Source organism: Lethenteron reissneri, chromosome 6 (assembly GCF_015708825.2).
Source record: "Lethenteron reissneri isolate LAM-NWPU_2019-01 chromosome 6, ASM1570882v1, whole genome shotgun sequence".
NCBI lineage: Eukaryota > Metazoa > Chordata > Hyperoartia > Petromyzontiformes > Petromyzontidae > Lethenteron > Lethenteron reissneri.
The window spans coordinates 8318170-8334721 of NC_083784.1; the positions used below are offsets into that span (position 1 = coordinate 8318170).

Genomic DNA, 16552 nt, shown 5'->3' on the forward strand with positions numbered 1-16552 from the left:
GCTTCTGAAAAAGAGCTGTATATAGCTCAATGACTTACCCACGACTTTCCTGCATACCAGCACCTTGCGAACGGAGCTAATATCTCGCTACCGCGAAGCCCCACGGTCAGGTAAACAATCCATGACATCATCTTGGTCGTGAGAAGACGGTGGGGATTCTCAGCTTACACTTCTGTCCGAACGAGGATTTTAATTCACTGAACGTTTCCTGCACAAATTAAGAGGAAAAAGGGGCCGACACCCCACGGAGCCTGCTGCCGCTGCTGCTGCTGCTGATAACCGTGGCAGTCGTCGTGTCCGTACGTGGCTGTGCACGCATCACGGCTGCAGATCCCCCCCCCCTACTTCCCCGACTGACAGCTAAACAATCGGTCGTGCAATGCCATCAATCCGCACTGCAGCACGGCGGTCAAATTGCACGGTAACGGAACAGGCCGCAGAGAGAAGGGCCGAACCCCTGAGATTGCCGTCATTTATTGCCGCGTGAACGCAAATGATGCCGCGTCGTTCAATTTATCGTGTAGGCATCATTTTGGGGTGTTTAGTTTCTGTATGTATTGTATGATGTTGAACTTATTTTTCACTGTACATAACCAACTGTGCTAGTTGGATGTGCGGGGGCAAGGGCCACGAAAAATGTGACTCGCGCAGCGTGCGTTAAACTAAAACTAAACTAAACTATCTTGAATTTACCGGGTAAGGCCCACTCTTTTTCAGAAGTGACTTGGCCACAAATGATCGAGAGCGAGACGAGCAACAGCAACGCCGTCCGCTGCGTCGAACACGCCACCGGCGTTGGACCCGCAATTCCACCAACGCGGTAACCTGCCACACCAATTGGGACCTGCGCGGCTGTCTACATTTTATCAACACGATAATGAGACCTACGTAACATCTGCATGCGCCGCTGTGCCCTTGTAAACTCTTACTCGTGCACCCACGGGGGGGGGGGGGGGGGGGGGTGGAGAGGCGACTCACATAATCCATTCACGACTTCTCACGGCGGTCAAGCGTGCATGGCGCCAGCCCACGTTGGCACACGTGGGAGACAAGGAAGCTCCCCAGGCATGGCCGATGGCATGGGCCCTAGCGCGGTTGGCATGGGCCTTCGCGTGGGGAATCAAGTGGATGCCCCCCACTTGTCTTATTCCTCCCCCTGGCACAAGGGTTTCCTCCGGCCCACGAGTCCTGATATGGGAGTGTGGGGGGGGGGGGAATTGCGTGTCCCTAATGCCAACATTTAATCACCATGAATGGATTCTAAGTTATACTCCTTGAGCCAAGTAAAAGGAGAGAGAATAACGACCACAAATTTACCAAAAAACACTCGACCCATATTTCCACGGGTTGTCGTCGACCAAGACTAAGCCTTTCGCTCAAAATAAAAACGCTGAATAAATTAACGCTGGCACGAGGGAGGAGGAGGGTGGGGCAGGTGGGTGGGCGAGTGGGTGGGGGAGGTAACCCGACAATGGCCGATGGGCACTCACTTGGTGGACAAAGACGTCTTGCGGCGGGTCGACCGGCTGGCCCTCGCGGTTCGTCATGGCGATGAAGCCAAAGCCCATGCGCACGTTGAACCACTTGCAATAGCCTGTGCCGTGGAACACCTGCTGGCCCTCTTCACCCGGCCCTCGGCTCGCCCCAGCTGCGTACGAGCACACGCGTACGCACACACACACAGACACTGATGTCATGGACACGCACGTACAACAGGTACCGCGTGGACACGGCGGGGACTGAGGAGGGGTGCACAGTAATTACGGTTGACTTAACGCTGCGAGTTTACGCGGCCACGATTATCCGAGTTTATTTGATTTGTTGTTACACGGATGGTGCCGTTTAGCCAGTCCCCCCCGGATATTTTACAAATGGAGATCTGCGGTGGTGCACAAGCGCAGAAACAGCAGAAAGAAAATCCAAAAGCATCAACATTGTGGAGAACGAGTAATGGGTCCCTTCAGGAATATTGCACAACTAGCAAGCGAGATGTTTTCATGTCGTGAAATAAAACGCTTGCGAATCGACAGAAAAAACAGTGCAAATATAATACGAGGGAAAGAGATGCCAGAAAACGTTAAGTACATATGCAAGTAACCTCTATATTCTAGTCTTCTTCTTTTGTATTAATAGCAGCAGATTAAAGATCTAGTCTAACAGGGGTACTATCATGATTCGTAGGTAGATTTTTTTTTTGGGTTAGGCCATGTAAAATTTATAATAATAATCTTTGTTTTTATGAGCGCCTTTCATACCACAAGGTTCAAAGCCACTTCGCAAAAGTTACAAAGACAATTGTCGAAAACTACTACTTAAATTATAATACATAAGAAGCGTAAATTAATTAAAACCGTACTACAATCCGAAGATGTCAGAATGAAATTGGAGCGCTAAAATTCTGTATATAGGCCTCAGGCCTTTATTTATAAGTGGCCACTGTCGTGGAGGTGTGGAAAACCTCGCAGGGCCTTAACACAAACAAGTAAACCCGTAAAAACAAAGTTTGTCATTATAAATCCTTTATATGCGTGGCGGCTAGAGTCCTCTCGTCCTCTGGCTTGTGATGGCTGCCACCTATGGGTCAGATGATTGTCTGCCAGTATTAAGCAATTGGTAATTAAATATTTAATTTGTTTTCCCTAAACAGTGTAAAATTTAGGAAAACATTTTCACGAACATTAATTGTCTCGCACAACGAGTCTATGTGCAAAATGTCAGCTCGATTGGATCACGGGAAGTGGGTTAAAAAACGACCGAAAGATTTGCACGGTCGTAAGCAAGCAAGCAAGCACGCAAGCACGCAAGCACGCAAGCAAGCGAACTTAATATAAAGGATTTAAAAACAACCTCTGACAAAATTTGTGTCTCATTCAACTTTGGTTGCTCAAAATTGGTTGTGATAATCGCACTTCAACTTCGTTTTAACACGTAGGCTTTCGGGACCAATATTATCCATAGGAGGTGTTTTGGGTTAGATCGCGTAAATATAAATGTGTCGTTAAACCCGCCACCACCCTGCGACAATAACAATTGGCGTGCCGAACCGCTCGTGCACCGCGTGGCGATGGAGTTTTTTGTTTGGCTGTGTCAAGCCGGTGGACGATTCATTCATAAATTTCGATTTAAAGCTTTCGTGACTGCAGGGATTCATCTTCTTGGTTCTTTCGGTAAAGTCACGTAGAATGGAAATAATAAAATAATAAAATAAAACATTATAAAATAATTCTCACGAAGTTTCGGCCACAACGCAAGCAGCTGTCCTCAGGTGAAGACCAGGTCTGTCGGGGTGACAGCGTCTGAATGAAACAGCACCATGCTTGGAGCATGGTGCTGTTTCATTTTACGTGACTTTACCGAAAGAACCAAGAAGGTTCAATCATAGTCCACAATAACAACAAAATGGCCCAGATCATTACGTGGTCTAAACCCGCAAAATCTACCGTGAGATAATGATCAAGGTTGGCGTCCTATAATTTGTCATGTTGATACAATATACATATTTGCGACGTGACACCTGTTGCCATGTCAGTATTCCCGTAACTTTATAATTGTATTTCGCACTTAATTTGTAGTGGTTTTATACTTTGCTGTATTTCCAGTAGGAATGACGATTACTCAGAGGTCCTCCACAAATGCACTTCACTCAACAGAATCCAGATGCTATAATTATGAAAAATAGTCACAACTTTAGCATCTACAACGCTTTTTAATGGACATTTTGTTAGTTACGCAAAAATAATTTAAACATTAATTTAACTATGAAAGTAATGATGGTGTGACAAGTGCCAAACAATAATGAGCAAACGATAATTAACGAAATCATTTTATCTTAAGAAAAGCAGATTATACAACCATAAAGAATGTTACATTATACATCGTCGTATTCTGTAAACTATAACAATTAAACTGCACAAACATAAATAATGAAGCAGGTGAAGGATATGCTTCATGACAAATAATATTAAATATACAGTCATACACAAGTCCACAAAGCATTCGGCCTTCTGTATTGGTGTGTGTGAATAGGCATCTGATCCATCGTATCATGTAGTGTATAAATTAGGGATGCATTGCCGATATTTGCTTAATCTGAACGATCCAAAAATAAAACTGCGCCTAGAAATGAAATTTCGGAAGATACACATTTTATTGTGGTTTATTTCCTATTCATATGAATGTACGACGTCATATTAGCTCAATTCCTCGCTTTTCCCACCAAATCGAGGCGTTCCATGGCATACGGGTGATGTCACGTTTTGTTAGGAGATGCGATTATTGCACAGATGTGAAGGGTCCGTACATCTAAAAAAATGACATCTTAAAATTGTACTTAAACATTTTGAAATTGGAATTCTTTATTTTACATTTTTTTATTTATAAGCCAAATTTCAGAGTTTATTTCTTATTTTTTTAATCAAATGTATTACATTTCAATTACTTTAATTGTTAATGTCCTATATTTAATGATTTTTTTTACATTAATAACTACGTAATTTTTTTACGGGAAGACAAACGGTAGAAAAAAACAGCTATAAACGTGAATACGTTTGGAAATTGATAATTAATGCAAAAGCGATATTGTGTGACAGCGGATACATTTTGTTGGGAAAAGCATCGAGGTAGCAACATTGGAATGACATCACATTGTCAGAACAATCCAAGAGCAAAAACATTTTCGGGATCTTCCGAATTATCCATATCGACGGAAAATAACCTAAATATTGGAAACAATCCAATGACGTAAAAATATAGAGAAATACTAATAATTACTTCGGCAAAATAATTCTAGTTCATTGCCAAATACAAAATAGAATAAGTCCACCAACCAATGATCTTTCTGTATTTATGCATGCATATATATACACAACTTATGTATCTTATTATGGTCTTTACAAATACATGTGTGGGAAAAGCTTTTGATTTTTAAATGCCAGATTCTGGACAATTTCAGATCATTCAACGTGACATAATTGTTTAACTCTTGCTGACAAGAGTGGCGTCATCCGATGCCACAACGACACTGTTGTTGTTGCATCGGATGAGAATAGCATGGAAGTGACGTTTACAAGTGTCGTAGTTTCCTGTGACGTCATACTTTGGAATCAATCCAAAACAAAAACACGTTTTGGATCGTCTAACCGTAACCAATGGCTGATTTTCATATTTTTGTTGTTATTTCTGATTAACTTGAGACTCAAGAACGCGGCCACACATACATATATACGTTCACTATTTAAGCATACTTGCTTAAGCGCTTATGCTAAGTAGAAAATCATATTGTGAGCTCGAGGGGCACATTGCAGGTCGACAAAATATCTGCCTCATGCCAACAATAACTGAGTTCAACCAATGCCAATATTTTTTTATCTTACCACCTATTGCCCTTCTGTTTTGACTCAAGTATTTATGAAAATTTTTATATATTGGCAACGGCTCGGTGATGCCTTCAGTCACTAAGTTGACAATATATTAAATCTATATATTTTTAAAAAGCAACGTTGGCCCAACGTCCCAAGTTTACTGGGTGTGTAAATATTTAAAGTACAGTATCAAATTGCTGTATAGGCAGATTGCAGGTAATAAGCAAAGCATCTGCATCGTGAACAAAACATAAAAATTAATTCCACAAGTCAATGGGCCATCTGCATTGAGGCATGCATGTTCCTCTATGTATGTATATATATGTATCTTATGAAACGTATTGCAGCAACCATGCATGTATCCATTTAAACAAATTACCTACCGATGCTGGCTACTGCATTGGTAGTGGTGCACATATAACAAAACACTGAACATATTGGTCAATGTGTGGTCTTAAAAGGAAATACTACTTAGCAGGTGAAGTTTCGCAAACGCAGCATATTATAGATTTAGTTTGGTAAGGCCACGACTTAATTGACGAACGTGTCGTTTTTTTGCGTCAACGGTTGAGTTTCGTATTTTCACATAGACCTGTTTTCCTCCTTGTAATAATGTTCACCATTTAAAGCGCGAAGTGGTTTAACTCGTAACATTAAGTGCAATCGTCAACCCCAAAAAATAATTCTTCGAATGTGACTTTGATACCCATTGCTTACGTCACGTCAGTCACAATGACATCACGTGACAATTTTAGGGAGGACAAGCGCAGGAAGTGACGCAGCGGAAGTGACGCCGATCGGCACGTCACAATTTCGGATTGACCCAAAACAATGACGGTCCATCCGTTGTCACCACGCGCTCGATGTTCAGGATTTGTCTGGTTAACGTGAAAATCAGCGATTATAGCACAACCCTCGTCCGCGTGTTCACAAGTGAAACGTCCTGTCCGCCTTGTGAATATAGGTCGAGGGATTTATAAACGAGCAGGCAACATTAAATATCACTGCAGCACTGAATTGAGTATTCTGCATCAAACGTTATCCACGCCGTGTTTAAATAATGTAAATGATGCCGAATAAAACATTCGACGAGACTTTATGGTATATAATGGGCACGGTGGAGAACATTTGTACATTATTTTTGGCAATGAATCGCTCGTTTGTATACTCCCAATCCTTGACACGAGGTGTGAGAGATACACACACCGCATATTAGTATGCACATGGTATACGTACCAAAATCATACGAACTAAAATCACTATTCGTACGCGCCAAGGTTACATATACGTACACACCATGCATATTGAAATAACGCAATCATTAATACCGCATCGTGTACACACGGCATAGACTCAATGTTATCCGTACATCAATTACCCCGCATGTAAATTAGAATGTATATACATTTAAAAAAGATAGATATAAACCAATTACGTAATACTTTCTTACACTGTAATCCCAAAGACGTTGCAATTAACTGCACACATACACACAATACAATTGCCAGCCTGATATCCTGTTCATTGCCACGACAATAACACGTGCCCCATTCATTCGCGTATGCACGTATACGGACATGTACGACGAACCATTTGGTGCAATTTTGCGCTGCGTCACACGCGCTGACGTTAATTCTTTGAGCGACCTCACAACCCTCGGCGGACAGCAGCATCATCATCATCACCATCATCCTCGCGTTCACACTCCGCCTTGCACGGACGCACAAAAGCGCGTGTCGTGACCGCACAACAAAGTGCGCGTTCACCGATTCGAGCGCAATTATCCGTATACGGCTGTACGCGAAGGGGGGCAAGCACTGCGCTTCGCTGCTTGCGTACACAGAGGCGGGGGGTGGATGGAGTTTGCGTGGATACACGTCGCTTATAACGCGATTCGCATTTCGGTGTTTGTTAATTAAGAGCCGCTAACAGCGTCAATACAACTCAGAATGTAGTGCGTGTTGACGTATTGTTATTATCCACGAATTTACGACGGTCACCGAATTTAAACACCGTTAATGGACTTAACAATGTCAAACATAGTTTGTAGTTTATTAAGTAAAGTAACACTTTATACGTGGTTCCAACACAACGTGAGCTTGGCGAACATACACGACGAACGTCTCGTTGCGTTACACTCGGAATGCTCGGGCCGGGCCATCGGAACATCACCACCACCAAACAGAGACCCCCCCCCTCCACCGTGTAGCCTCAACAGACTGTTGGGGACCAGCGGCGCTGCCATAGCGAGCAGCAGGAACCTACGAAGGCCGCCACGACGCACAAGAGGCCGGGTGGCCAACACAACGCGCGGCCGCCTCGTGGACATGGTGACACGTCGCGACAAGGAACTCATTTGAAGGCCGAGTCGATCTAGGGGAGGCCCAGGACCGCTTCAGATAATTGTCACTGGTGTTGATGGCCGTGATGGGGCATCAAAGTCGGGTTCTCTTCCTCTGGTTCGTCGCGCAGCGCGCTAACCGCTGCACCACCGCTCCCCGCATGACACCACCACCACCCACTTGGGGGACGCCACGACCACGTGGTCAACTGCACCCCAAAGCTTTTTAGGCAACCTCGCGCCCAGCCCTTGTTTACAATTTCAAGCCACCGTTGTACGACTGTGGTCATGCAACCCAAACTATGGGGCCGTGTCGGAGCAGGAAAAGCAAAAAACTACACAAACTCTGTCTCCCGGGGCCATCTCGTTCAGTGGCTAGCATCGGACCTCGGACACCGACAATCAACTCCTGGGCCACATTGCTGCCACAGCACAAAGAGTTGGAGCATCATCACAATTCCAGCCCAAACAAGAATCACAACCACCACCACCATCATTCATCGTCGTCGTCATCATCATCGCGATCATTCGCTCGTAATAGTATGTCAGAAAATGGCGCCGCCTGTTGATAGAGTTGAGGAATTATTGAATATTTTTTAAAAAAACATTAATTTCTCGGGAAGATAAAAGACACAGGGACACACACAACAACACCATCACCACCACGCGAGGCAAGCAGCCGCGTTCAGCCTCATGCTCCCACCGGGCCGAATGGACTTCCACCACCACCACCACCATCGTCACCACCACCACACGGACCGGCGCCGTTTCACAATGACCGCGTCCCACATCCCGGCACGCTGTCATCATCATGAGCACGTTCGAGACGAGACACTCACTCACACAGACACGCGGCTAAGACGTGACACCAGCCACCATCATCACGAGCATCAACCAGCAACATCGCGCTCGCGAGGAGAGCGACGGGGCCCGCCACCAGCGCGCAGGTATCACTCGCCTCCTCCTCCTCCTGCCAACAACACTCGCCATCCACGACACGCGGACTGTATCCCCTGGGGATAGATGAACACACACACACGTGTACGCTACAATACACGCGGTAACAACAAACAACCAGCAACAGCAGCAGCAGTAGTAGCCAAGCAAACATCCAAACCACGCAGCATCCAATTCCATTCGCCGTGCGGCGGGAGCGCAGTCCATAGACGAGCGCACAGAGGGGATGCCGGGTGGGTGGGTGGGTGGCGGTGATGATGGTGATGGTGATGATCGTCACGATAGCAACAACAATAACAATAATAACGAGGAGGTATTAATAATACCAGCGGCCATCCGCACCGCACTTCCCAGGTCCGGCAGCGGCTGCTCTTCTCCGGAACACGTGCGCGATGCAAAAACAAAAGGAGGAGAGGGAGGGGAGTTGGTGGTGGGATGATGGGGGGGGGGGGGTCTTCGTTGCTTCCAATCAGGCGCATTAATTGCGGTGGAACCTCACAGCGCTGCCGGTGTTGAGGATCACGAGCAGAACGGGGGGGGGGGGGATGGAGGTGAGGATTGAATAAGTTGTCCCTGGAAAACGATGCTTGCAGAAACATGGCGGCTTGTGTGTGTGGTGGCGGTGGTGGAGGGGAGGGAGATCCACACACACGTGGAGAAGCAGCAGCAGCGTGTGTGTGTGTCTTTGTAGTAGCTGTGTCGCGGTTAACGCGCTGCGCTACGCACCCGGTCACCCGAGTTGGATTCCCGCTCGCGTCCAACGCCGGCGAAGAATTATGCGAACCGGTCACGGGACTCCCCTAGGTCGACTCAGCCTCGAATGAGTGCCTGGTGCGGTGCGTAAAGAACCGCCACTCGGGAGACGTGGTGCTGGCCACCCACCCCCTCGTGTGTCGTACCGGCCTTCATAGGTGCTCCTCGCTAACAGCACTTGCCCCCACAGTCTGTTGAAGCTATACGGGGGACCTTTGTTGTTGTTGGGGGTGGTAACAGAGGTAGTGGTTGATCGCTGCACTGCTGAACTACGACCCCGGCCGTAACCAATCCCAGCCGAGGTCGTACTTCTTCCCGTGGCACCTGGTTGCGGGGTTCTTAACACATCAGCACTGTTGGAAGACAAAGGCGGCCGGGCGTGTTGGTGGTATTGGTGTTGGGCACCAACCCACACCCCACCGTAGGTGCGCCGTGCCGGCCTTCAGAGACGTCTCGCTGTTGTGGCAGCACTTTGCCCCAACAGTTAAAGGCTACACGGGAGAGCTTTGTCTCTGTCCCTACGTGTGAACGACTCGTGGACTCCGCTTGGCTCGTGTTTGATTAGAATGCCTCCCAATTCATTACACAAGACCCGCAATTGTTGTCATGGGCACCCGGGCGAACCGGGGGGATCATTCTCATTCATTCGTTCATTTTCATTCGGTCGCTAAAATTGATTCGGTGATAATCTCGGCCATTCATTCAATCGTCCATTGTCAGCCGATCATCTCGGCAAACTCGTCAATTCATTCGGCGATTCATTCGTTAAATAATTGACCGGTTGTTGTATTTAGTCACCCATTCATTCATTCGGCGGCTCGTTCATTCATTCGGCGGCTCATTCATTAATCTCTCCAGTCATCGAGGTCATTCGTCCATTAATAATTGACCGGTTGATGTATTTGTCCACGCGTTCATTCATTCATTCGGCGACTCATTCATTAATCCACCCATCTGGGCGGGTCACCTTCCTGGGAATCTTATGTTTGCGACACAACACGAGTGGGGTACTGTGGCATAAACATCGCAGTGTCAAGGAGACGTAAACACAGTCTCGCCACCGTCTTCATTGACACGCGTGCACCTTATGTATGAGAAATCTGAAACAATACAAAAAAAATAAAATGTTTCGGGCAACATCCCCTTATTCAGGTTGTTACCCCAACCACGCATGTATCTCCGCAGTGAAGGTGGTGGCACTTAAGAATTGTGCCGCTCTGGGAATCGACTAAATCACGAAAACATCGATTAATGATAATAATAAGAATGCAGCGGACGAGTTAAAACATCGACTCTTGCCTCCCACGTTAGCGAGTTTTAAATAGTGTAGTATAAGCCAAGACGAAGATATGTTTGTGTATGAGAATCATTACAGTCTCACCGAGAAGCTCGCGTGTATAATACACAATCATTGTTACTCTTTGTATACCCAGCAAACATACAACGATGGCTCAACGTCCCATGTTTGCTAGGATTAGATATGCGTATAGAGTTTAACATGAAGGCTTTCGCGACCAATATCCACAATAAAGGGTTTTTTTGCGGTTAGATCGCGTAAATATAATTATGTCAAGTCGCCTGATGAAACTGGTTGCTATCACCAGCGAAACGTCGTACTCAAATAGTAAATGATGTGGCTTAACTATCCAACACACAACCGGTGTGCCGTACTAGTAACTAATTGGCACATTTCGTTCACGTGTCCAGCCTTACTAATTGGCTGTGTCGGGTGGTGGCTGGCTTAAAGACATGTACGCAATCTACCCCCAATTTTATTTTTTAATTATTATGAACGCATAGAGCTGTGGGATTGATGATCCAATGGGACCGGTGGTTGGCACATTTCCTTGTGAATTAATATGGGTGAGCAAATGAAAAATTCGATTTCCCGGCCACGGCTAACATCAGTGGCGATTGCGATTTGAATTGGGTCATGCACGGCGCTTCCACACCCACCCCCCTCCCTTGCTCGCTCACCAACCACGGCACTGACCGGCGCGGTGAAGTATGGTCAAACAAGCCCTCCTACCACGACCGACACGGCATGACCGAGAGCCTACGTCCAGCAGTGGCTTGACAAAGGACTTACGTATGCGTTATATTACAAGTAACAATACACAGACGGAGCAGTGTGTAGAATAAACTCTGTGGCGTAAACACATTTGGTCGCCGTTATTTATCACGTTGTTACGTTTTAAAAGTGGGTCCTCATACTGCTCCGTGTGGCTTTATTTACGTAGCCGACAAGCGGCACCGTACTCGGCAAACGGTAGCTTTGCTGATGAGCACCAAAAATACCAAAACCACTGCGTGCTAGTCCCTTGTATGTTATTGTTGTTGTTACAACAGTCGCTGTGACGTGCTGTGGGGGGGTACACGTGCTTCATTTTTGTTGTATTCACATTATCATTGCGGACGAAGACGATGAGAACAATCATGTACGAACGATTCTACTGCCGGGCGAATTAGGGTCCTCTCCGCGGTGTGCGAGTCATAGGGGTTGCTCCACCATGCTCGACCATGCTTCACTTTGGCTCAACGAGATTTGGTGAAGGAGGAGGCTATGGGGGTGGTGGGTTAACCCAGACCCGCCTCCGATACCAACTCGCCGCTGACGTGAGCCGTGACAGGGGAGTCGAACTCACGCCGCGGGTTTGAGAACGCAGTGGCGCGCTCACCGTTGAGCTCACCTTTCCCCCTCCACGAACGCGCATCCGATTCACCCCAATGAAAGACTGCCACAGACAGCCGCATAGAGTCCCTAACGGGTTACGATCCAGATGAGGGGTTGGCGTGCCATCTGACTACTACACGGTTTTTTTTGTTCATTGAGCGATAGTTCATTCATTAAACGCACCTGTTTTCATTTTAGCCACAGATCACCGAAGATGCGGCAAATCCCAACCACACACACAAAGACAACGATCCCGCGTATAGCAATAACAACAGACTGTTGGGGCAAGTGCTGTTAGCGAGCATCTCTGAAGGCCGTCACGGCACACGAGGCGGCGGATGGCCAGCACCACGCCTAGCCGCCTTTGTCTCCCTAGTGGCGATGTTTTTAGGCACCGCACCAGGTACTCGTTCGAGGCCGAGGCGACACACAATCACGCCGTATTGCAGCCAAGGAGATGGTCTTGCGGATGACACGGAAGCCATAAATGGCGGCGGTGTCGGCTTCGGAAGGAGGCCTTCATCCAGCAGTGGATTTATCATGTGGTCGATGATGATGTTGTTGTTGATGCATCAGTGGTGTATTGACGACTCTGAATAATGGATACCTACTTCCTCGTTATAATTGTAGATGATGGTGGTGGCTGGGGTGGAATGTTTATACGTTGAAACAGTGTTGCGTTGTGACGCAATGTGAGTATGTCAAGATGATAACAAACACGACACTTAAAGCGGAACAACGTGCAAACATTCGCCTGTCTATCGATGGTTTACATTTTGTTTACGCATTTGGCGAGAGACACTCGGAGGAGGGTTGTCGACCCACGTACTTCACCGCGCTGGTCCGTGCGGCTTCGCGGAGGTGTGGAATGTGATGATGGTGATGATGATTATTATTGCTGTGCACGGGAAGAGGAAGTTATGTAATGTTACGTCGCCTGCTTGAAATCATTGTGACCACGCATTGCATAACGGCTCATCATTTTACCCCGAGCACTGAACATATACGGTTACAGGCCCAAACCTCGACATTGCAGTACTCCAAAAAGTAATGTAGGCGACGTGGTGTATATAGAAATGTAACGTGAAAATTATGCATTTTTTAAAAATAGCACAACATTTGAATTTGGCTTCACCAGCGCGGGTGAAATGTGGTCAAATGACCCGCCACGATCGCCTCGCGACGTCGACTGTCCCTCATCCAGCAGTGGATTGACAAAGGCGGCTGTGTGTGTAACGTCGTGCATATTCATCCACATTTATAATATCGTGTTAAAAAAAACACATTTTGGTTCAATAATCTACGGCTTGTAAGGGCCTGTGTGTGTCCGCAATGACGTTCGCTGATGACGATCGCTTGTGTTGTGATCGAAACGTCGTTGTTTTTGGTTTATTTTACTTTAATTAATTTTAACCCATCTAAGTGACTTTACCGAAGAATATGCGTATATAAATGTTTACGGTCAACACAACCTCGAGATGGGAAATTAACGCAGAACCAAATACAACGCGTCTGTATCTCGAATGTGATTATTGACACATTGAATTGTCTACATGAAGTAAATAAAACATATCTTGATTCTGTGTGTATATATATACACGAAGATAGAAATATGTATTGCATGGATCGTGAGGTTGTGGCGAAGACCTAAGGGATGTATTTATCCAGCAGTGTATTCACTCATGGCTGATACTGATGATGCATGGCACAGTATCTTTGTGAACAAAGTGTGTATAAAGCATTCACAGGGCTCTATTTTCTTGCGTTCCGTTTGCGACGCATTCGCGCCCCGTGCAATTGTTTTGTTGTCATTTTGGAGCTCATCAGCAAAGCTTTTATTCCCCCTCCTGCTGCTGGGACTCATCAATAAAGGTGGTTCACGTTATCAGCGCGGTTCATTGTTTATCGCTATCCACGACGCAACGGCATCAACGCGCGCGTATAACGCAGCCGTGAAGGTGTGAATAATTATCGGTACAATTTCGGAGGGATGGGCCGAATGAATAAATATTCGCACCGCCACGCAACATCTTGAGAGAAGAGCCGACGTCGCGTAATAATTGGTCACGAATTTTGGGGAAAGCGCCCATTTCGGCCACGGCTCCGGACGACTGGGTTATCATTCGCACGTGGATTTTGTGTTTTGAATCGGGGAGCAAATCGTGGCGATTATTTCGCGGTGTGTGTGTGTGACGCGGGGTTAGACGCATTATCGTTAAATTGGTTCTCGAATATATAGTGCGCAATAATTGTTTCGGTTATCTTCAACATTTAGAGAGACTGTAACGTTGCTCCCTGCCCCACACCTCCCCCACTTGGGTTATCGCAAGATTATACTCGCGACGCGGATTCCAATTAGGGTTAATTGTCAATTGGTATACGCTGACATTTTTTTTAAAACCTCCAAATTCAAGCAATACACCGGTGACATTATACGATTACAGTTTGCATATACTACAGCACTGTAGGGAACTGCCTTCACATATTCACGAAACAAAGCTCGTTCGGATGATTAATTATAACTATCCTCTTATGTTATTGCTCTTACGACTGTCTTACTGTGTTATAGCACTACGTCTTCATTTATTCATGATATTGAGACTGCAATAAAATACCGTTTATGCACATTGTATATTACCATCCAGACAAAACCAAATTCAGCAAAGCGTCGCTGCTTCGCTTCCTATTCTTGTTACACTTGTCAAAAGCAATGACATTTTCGCCTCTGAGCTGATGATGGCAGTTCAAATCCACGGCTCTTCTGAATCCGCACACAACGGCCATTGAGCGGGCACGTAACATCCACACCGCCGCACGTGTGATACATCACAGAGGTCTGCCTATACCTTCCCAAAAAACCACGCGCGCACACACACAGCGCTACAATAGCTCCCCGTGTGCCTCCCGCGGTCGGTGTTTCATTTCTGACTTTACTCAACAGCAACAATAACAGCAACAATAATAGCAACAGCAGGGCAAGCAGTATTAACCCGACACAGAAGCGCGCACACACACACGGGACCTGGCGAAAATGTCACACCCTCCATACAGTATGTAAAAATAACATTCGCCCTAAAATCGGCGTATATTCTGCTATTCGCCCGTAATCCGCTTTAAAACGGACCAAAATAAAACGTCAAATAAAAATACAAGAGCAAGCGATTCACCTTCAGCCATGGTATCCCGTCGGCCCTGCGCCCGCGTGGTCTATAGAATGCACTTCCAGCGCGCGAGCGATGAGGCTTGAGAAAAGGCACAAAAGAGGCTTCAGCTAAGCGGGTGGTCAGCACATTGGTCAGCCGTCCGGCAACCCCGAGTCGCCATGGCCAGAGGGTGGGTCGGGAGGGGGCAAAGGCGGGGGGAGGGAGGGGGGGCTCACGTGGGGGCGGGGCCGTGGCGGTGTTGGTGGGTGGGGGGGGGTTGTGCTACGCTTGGGATATCCATGCCCAACAACCGTTCGCAACCTCCTGCATTGTGCGCCCCCATCCATCCACCCTTCCTCCTCCTCTACCTCCCCTCTCTCATCCCCCCCCGCCCGCTCAACTCACCACCTCCTCCTACATCTTTCCTCCCCCCCATCCACCACCACCACGAACCGCCCCCCACCCCCTAACGCACCTCCCCACAACCACCTCTTGTGCCACGTGACACGCAATTACATGCCTTTTGGCTGGCAATTATACATTCCAGTCCAGCGGGCGCCTGGCGACTGACTACCGATGGGGGGTGGGGGTGGCTGTCATGTGCCAGTCCAATAATCGATTGGCAGAGACATTATTCAAATACGCGGACGCACACGTTTTGGCCAGCTTGGGGCCAGTCCGGCCCAGTGTCGCTCAGCAATTGGGAACCTCGTTCACCGCCCCCCACCCCTCTGTGTAGTGGGGGCGAGCGGTGGCGCAGTGGTTGGCTCACTGCGTTCGATTCCCAACCCCCAGCTGCGAGCATCGGTGATATATATTTGATATTTGAATCGGTCCTGGGCTCACTGCGCTCCGTACCACGCGTCACCTGAGTTCGATTCCCGCCCGCGGCTGCTAACATCAGTGATATATTTGACGTCTGAATGTGACCTGGGCTTCCTCCCAGATCAACTCATTGTTACAAAAAAAGAAGACATACCCACCTGGTGAGATGGTGGAACACCATGAGTGGGGGCCACACAGGACTCACTGGGGTGTGGTGTGTGCCACACGCCGTTCCGGTCTTCGTGGGCACTCACAAATAATTAATCTGTTAAAGGTTACACGAGGTGTATTCGCCTTTGTGTGTGTGTGTGAGGCTAGAGAGGAGATGTGTTCAGAACATTTATGTTACATCGGAGGAATCCGATGAGCTATGAAGCTCTTTTTATTAGGGAGGTTTTGAAGCCGATTAGAAATGCCGATGACCGGTGCCAGCGGCTGTGAAGATGGAGGAGGCTCGTTGAAGGACGCTCCTGGGCAGATGGAGGCAGTCGCCATCCAA

At 47.2% G+C, this 16552-nt stretch overlaps 1 protein-coding gene across 2 annotated transcripts in view; it reads right to left on the reverse strand.

The window, feature by feature from the left end:
• Positions 1-15385, reverse strand: part of LOC133354624 (protein lin-28 homolog B-like) — a 104555-nt gene extending 89170 nt beyond the window's left edge. Inside the window, exons 1-2 of one of the 2 annotated variants that reach the window (XM_061571628.1) lie at positions 15253-15385; positions 1491-1648 (exon numbers count right to left, since the gene is read on the reverse strand). In XM_061571628.1, coding sequence (XP_061427612.1) covers positions 1491-1648; positions 15253-15262 — 168 coding nt within the window. In that variant the 5' untranslated portion in view covers positions 15263-15385. Of the gene's footprint in view, positions 1-1490; positions 1649-8984; positions 9028-15252 lie in introns of those variants that run through there. The other variant, XM_061571638.1, reaches the window with a different exon arrangement.
• Positions 15386-16552: the final 1167 nt, after the last annotated feature.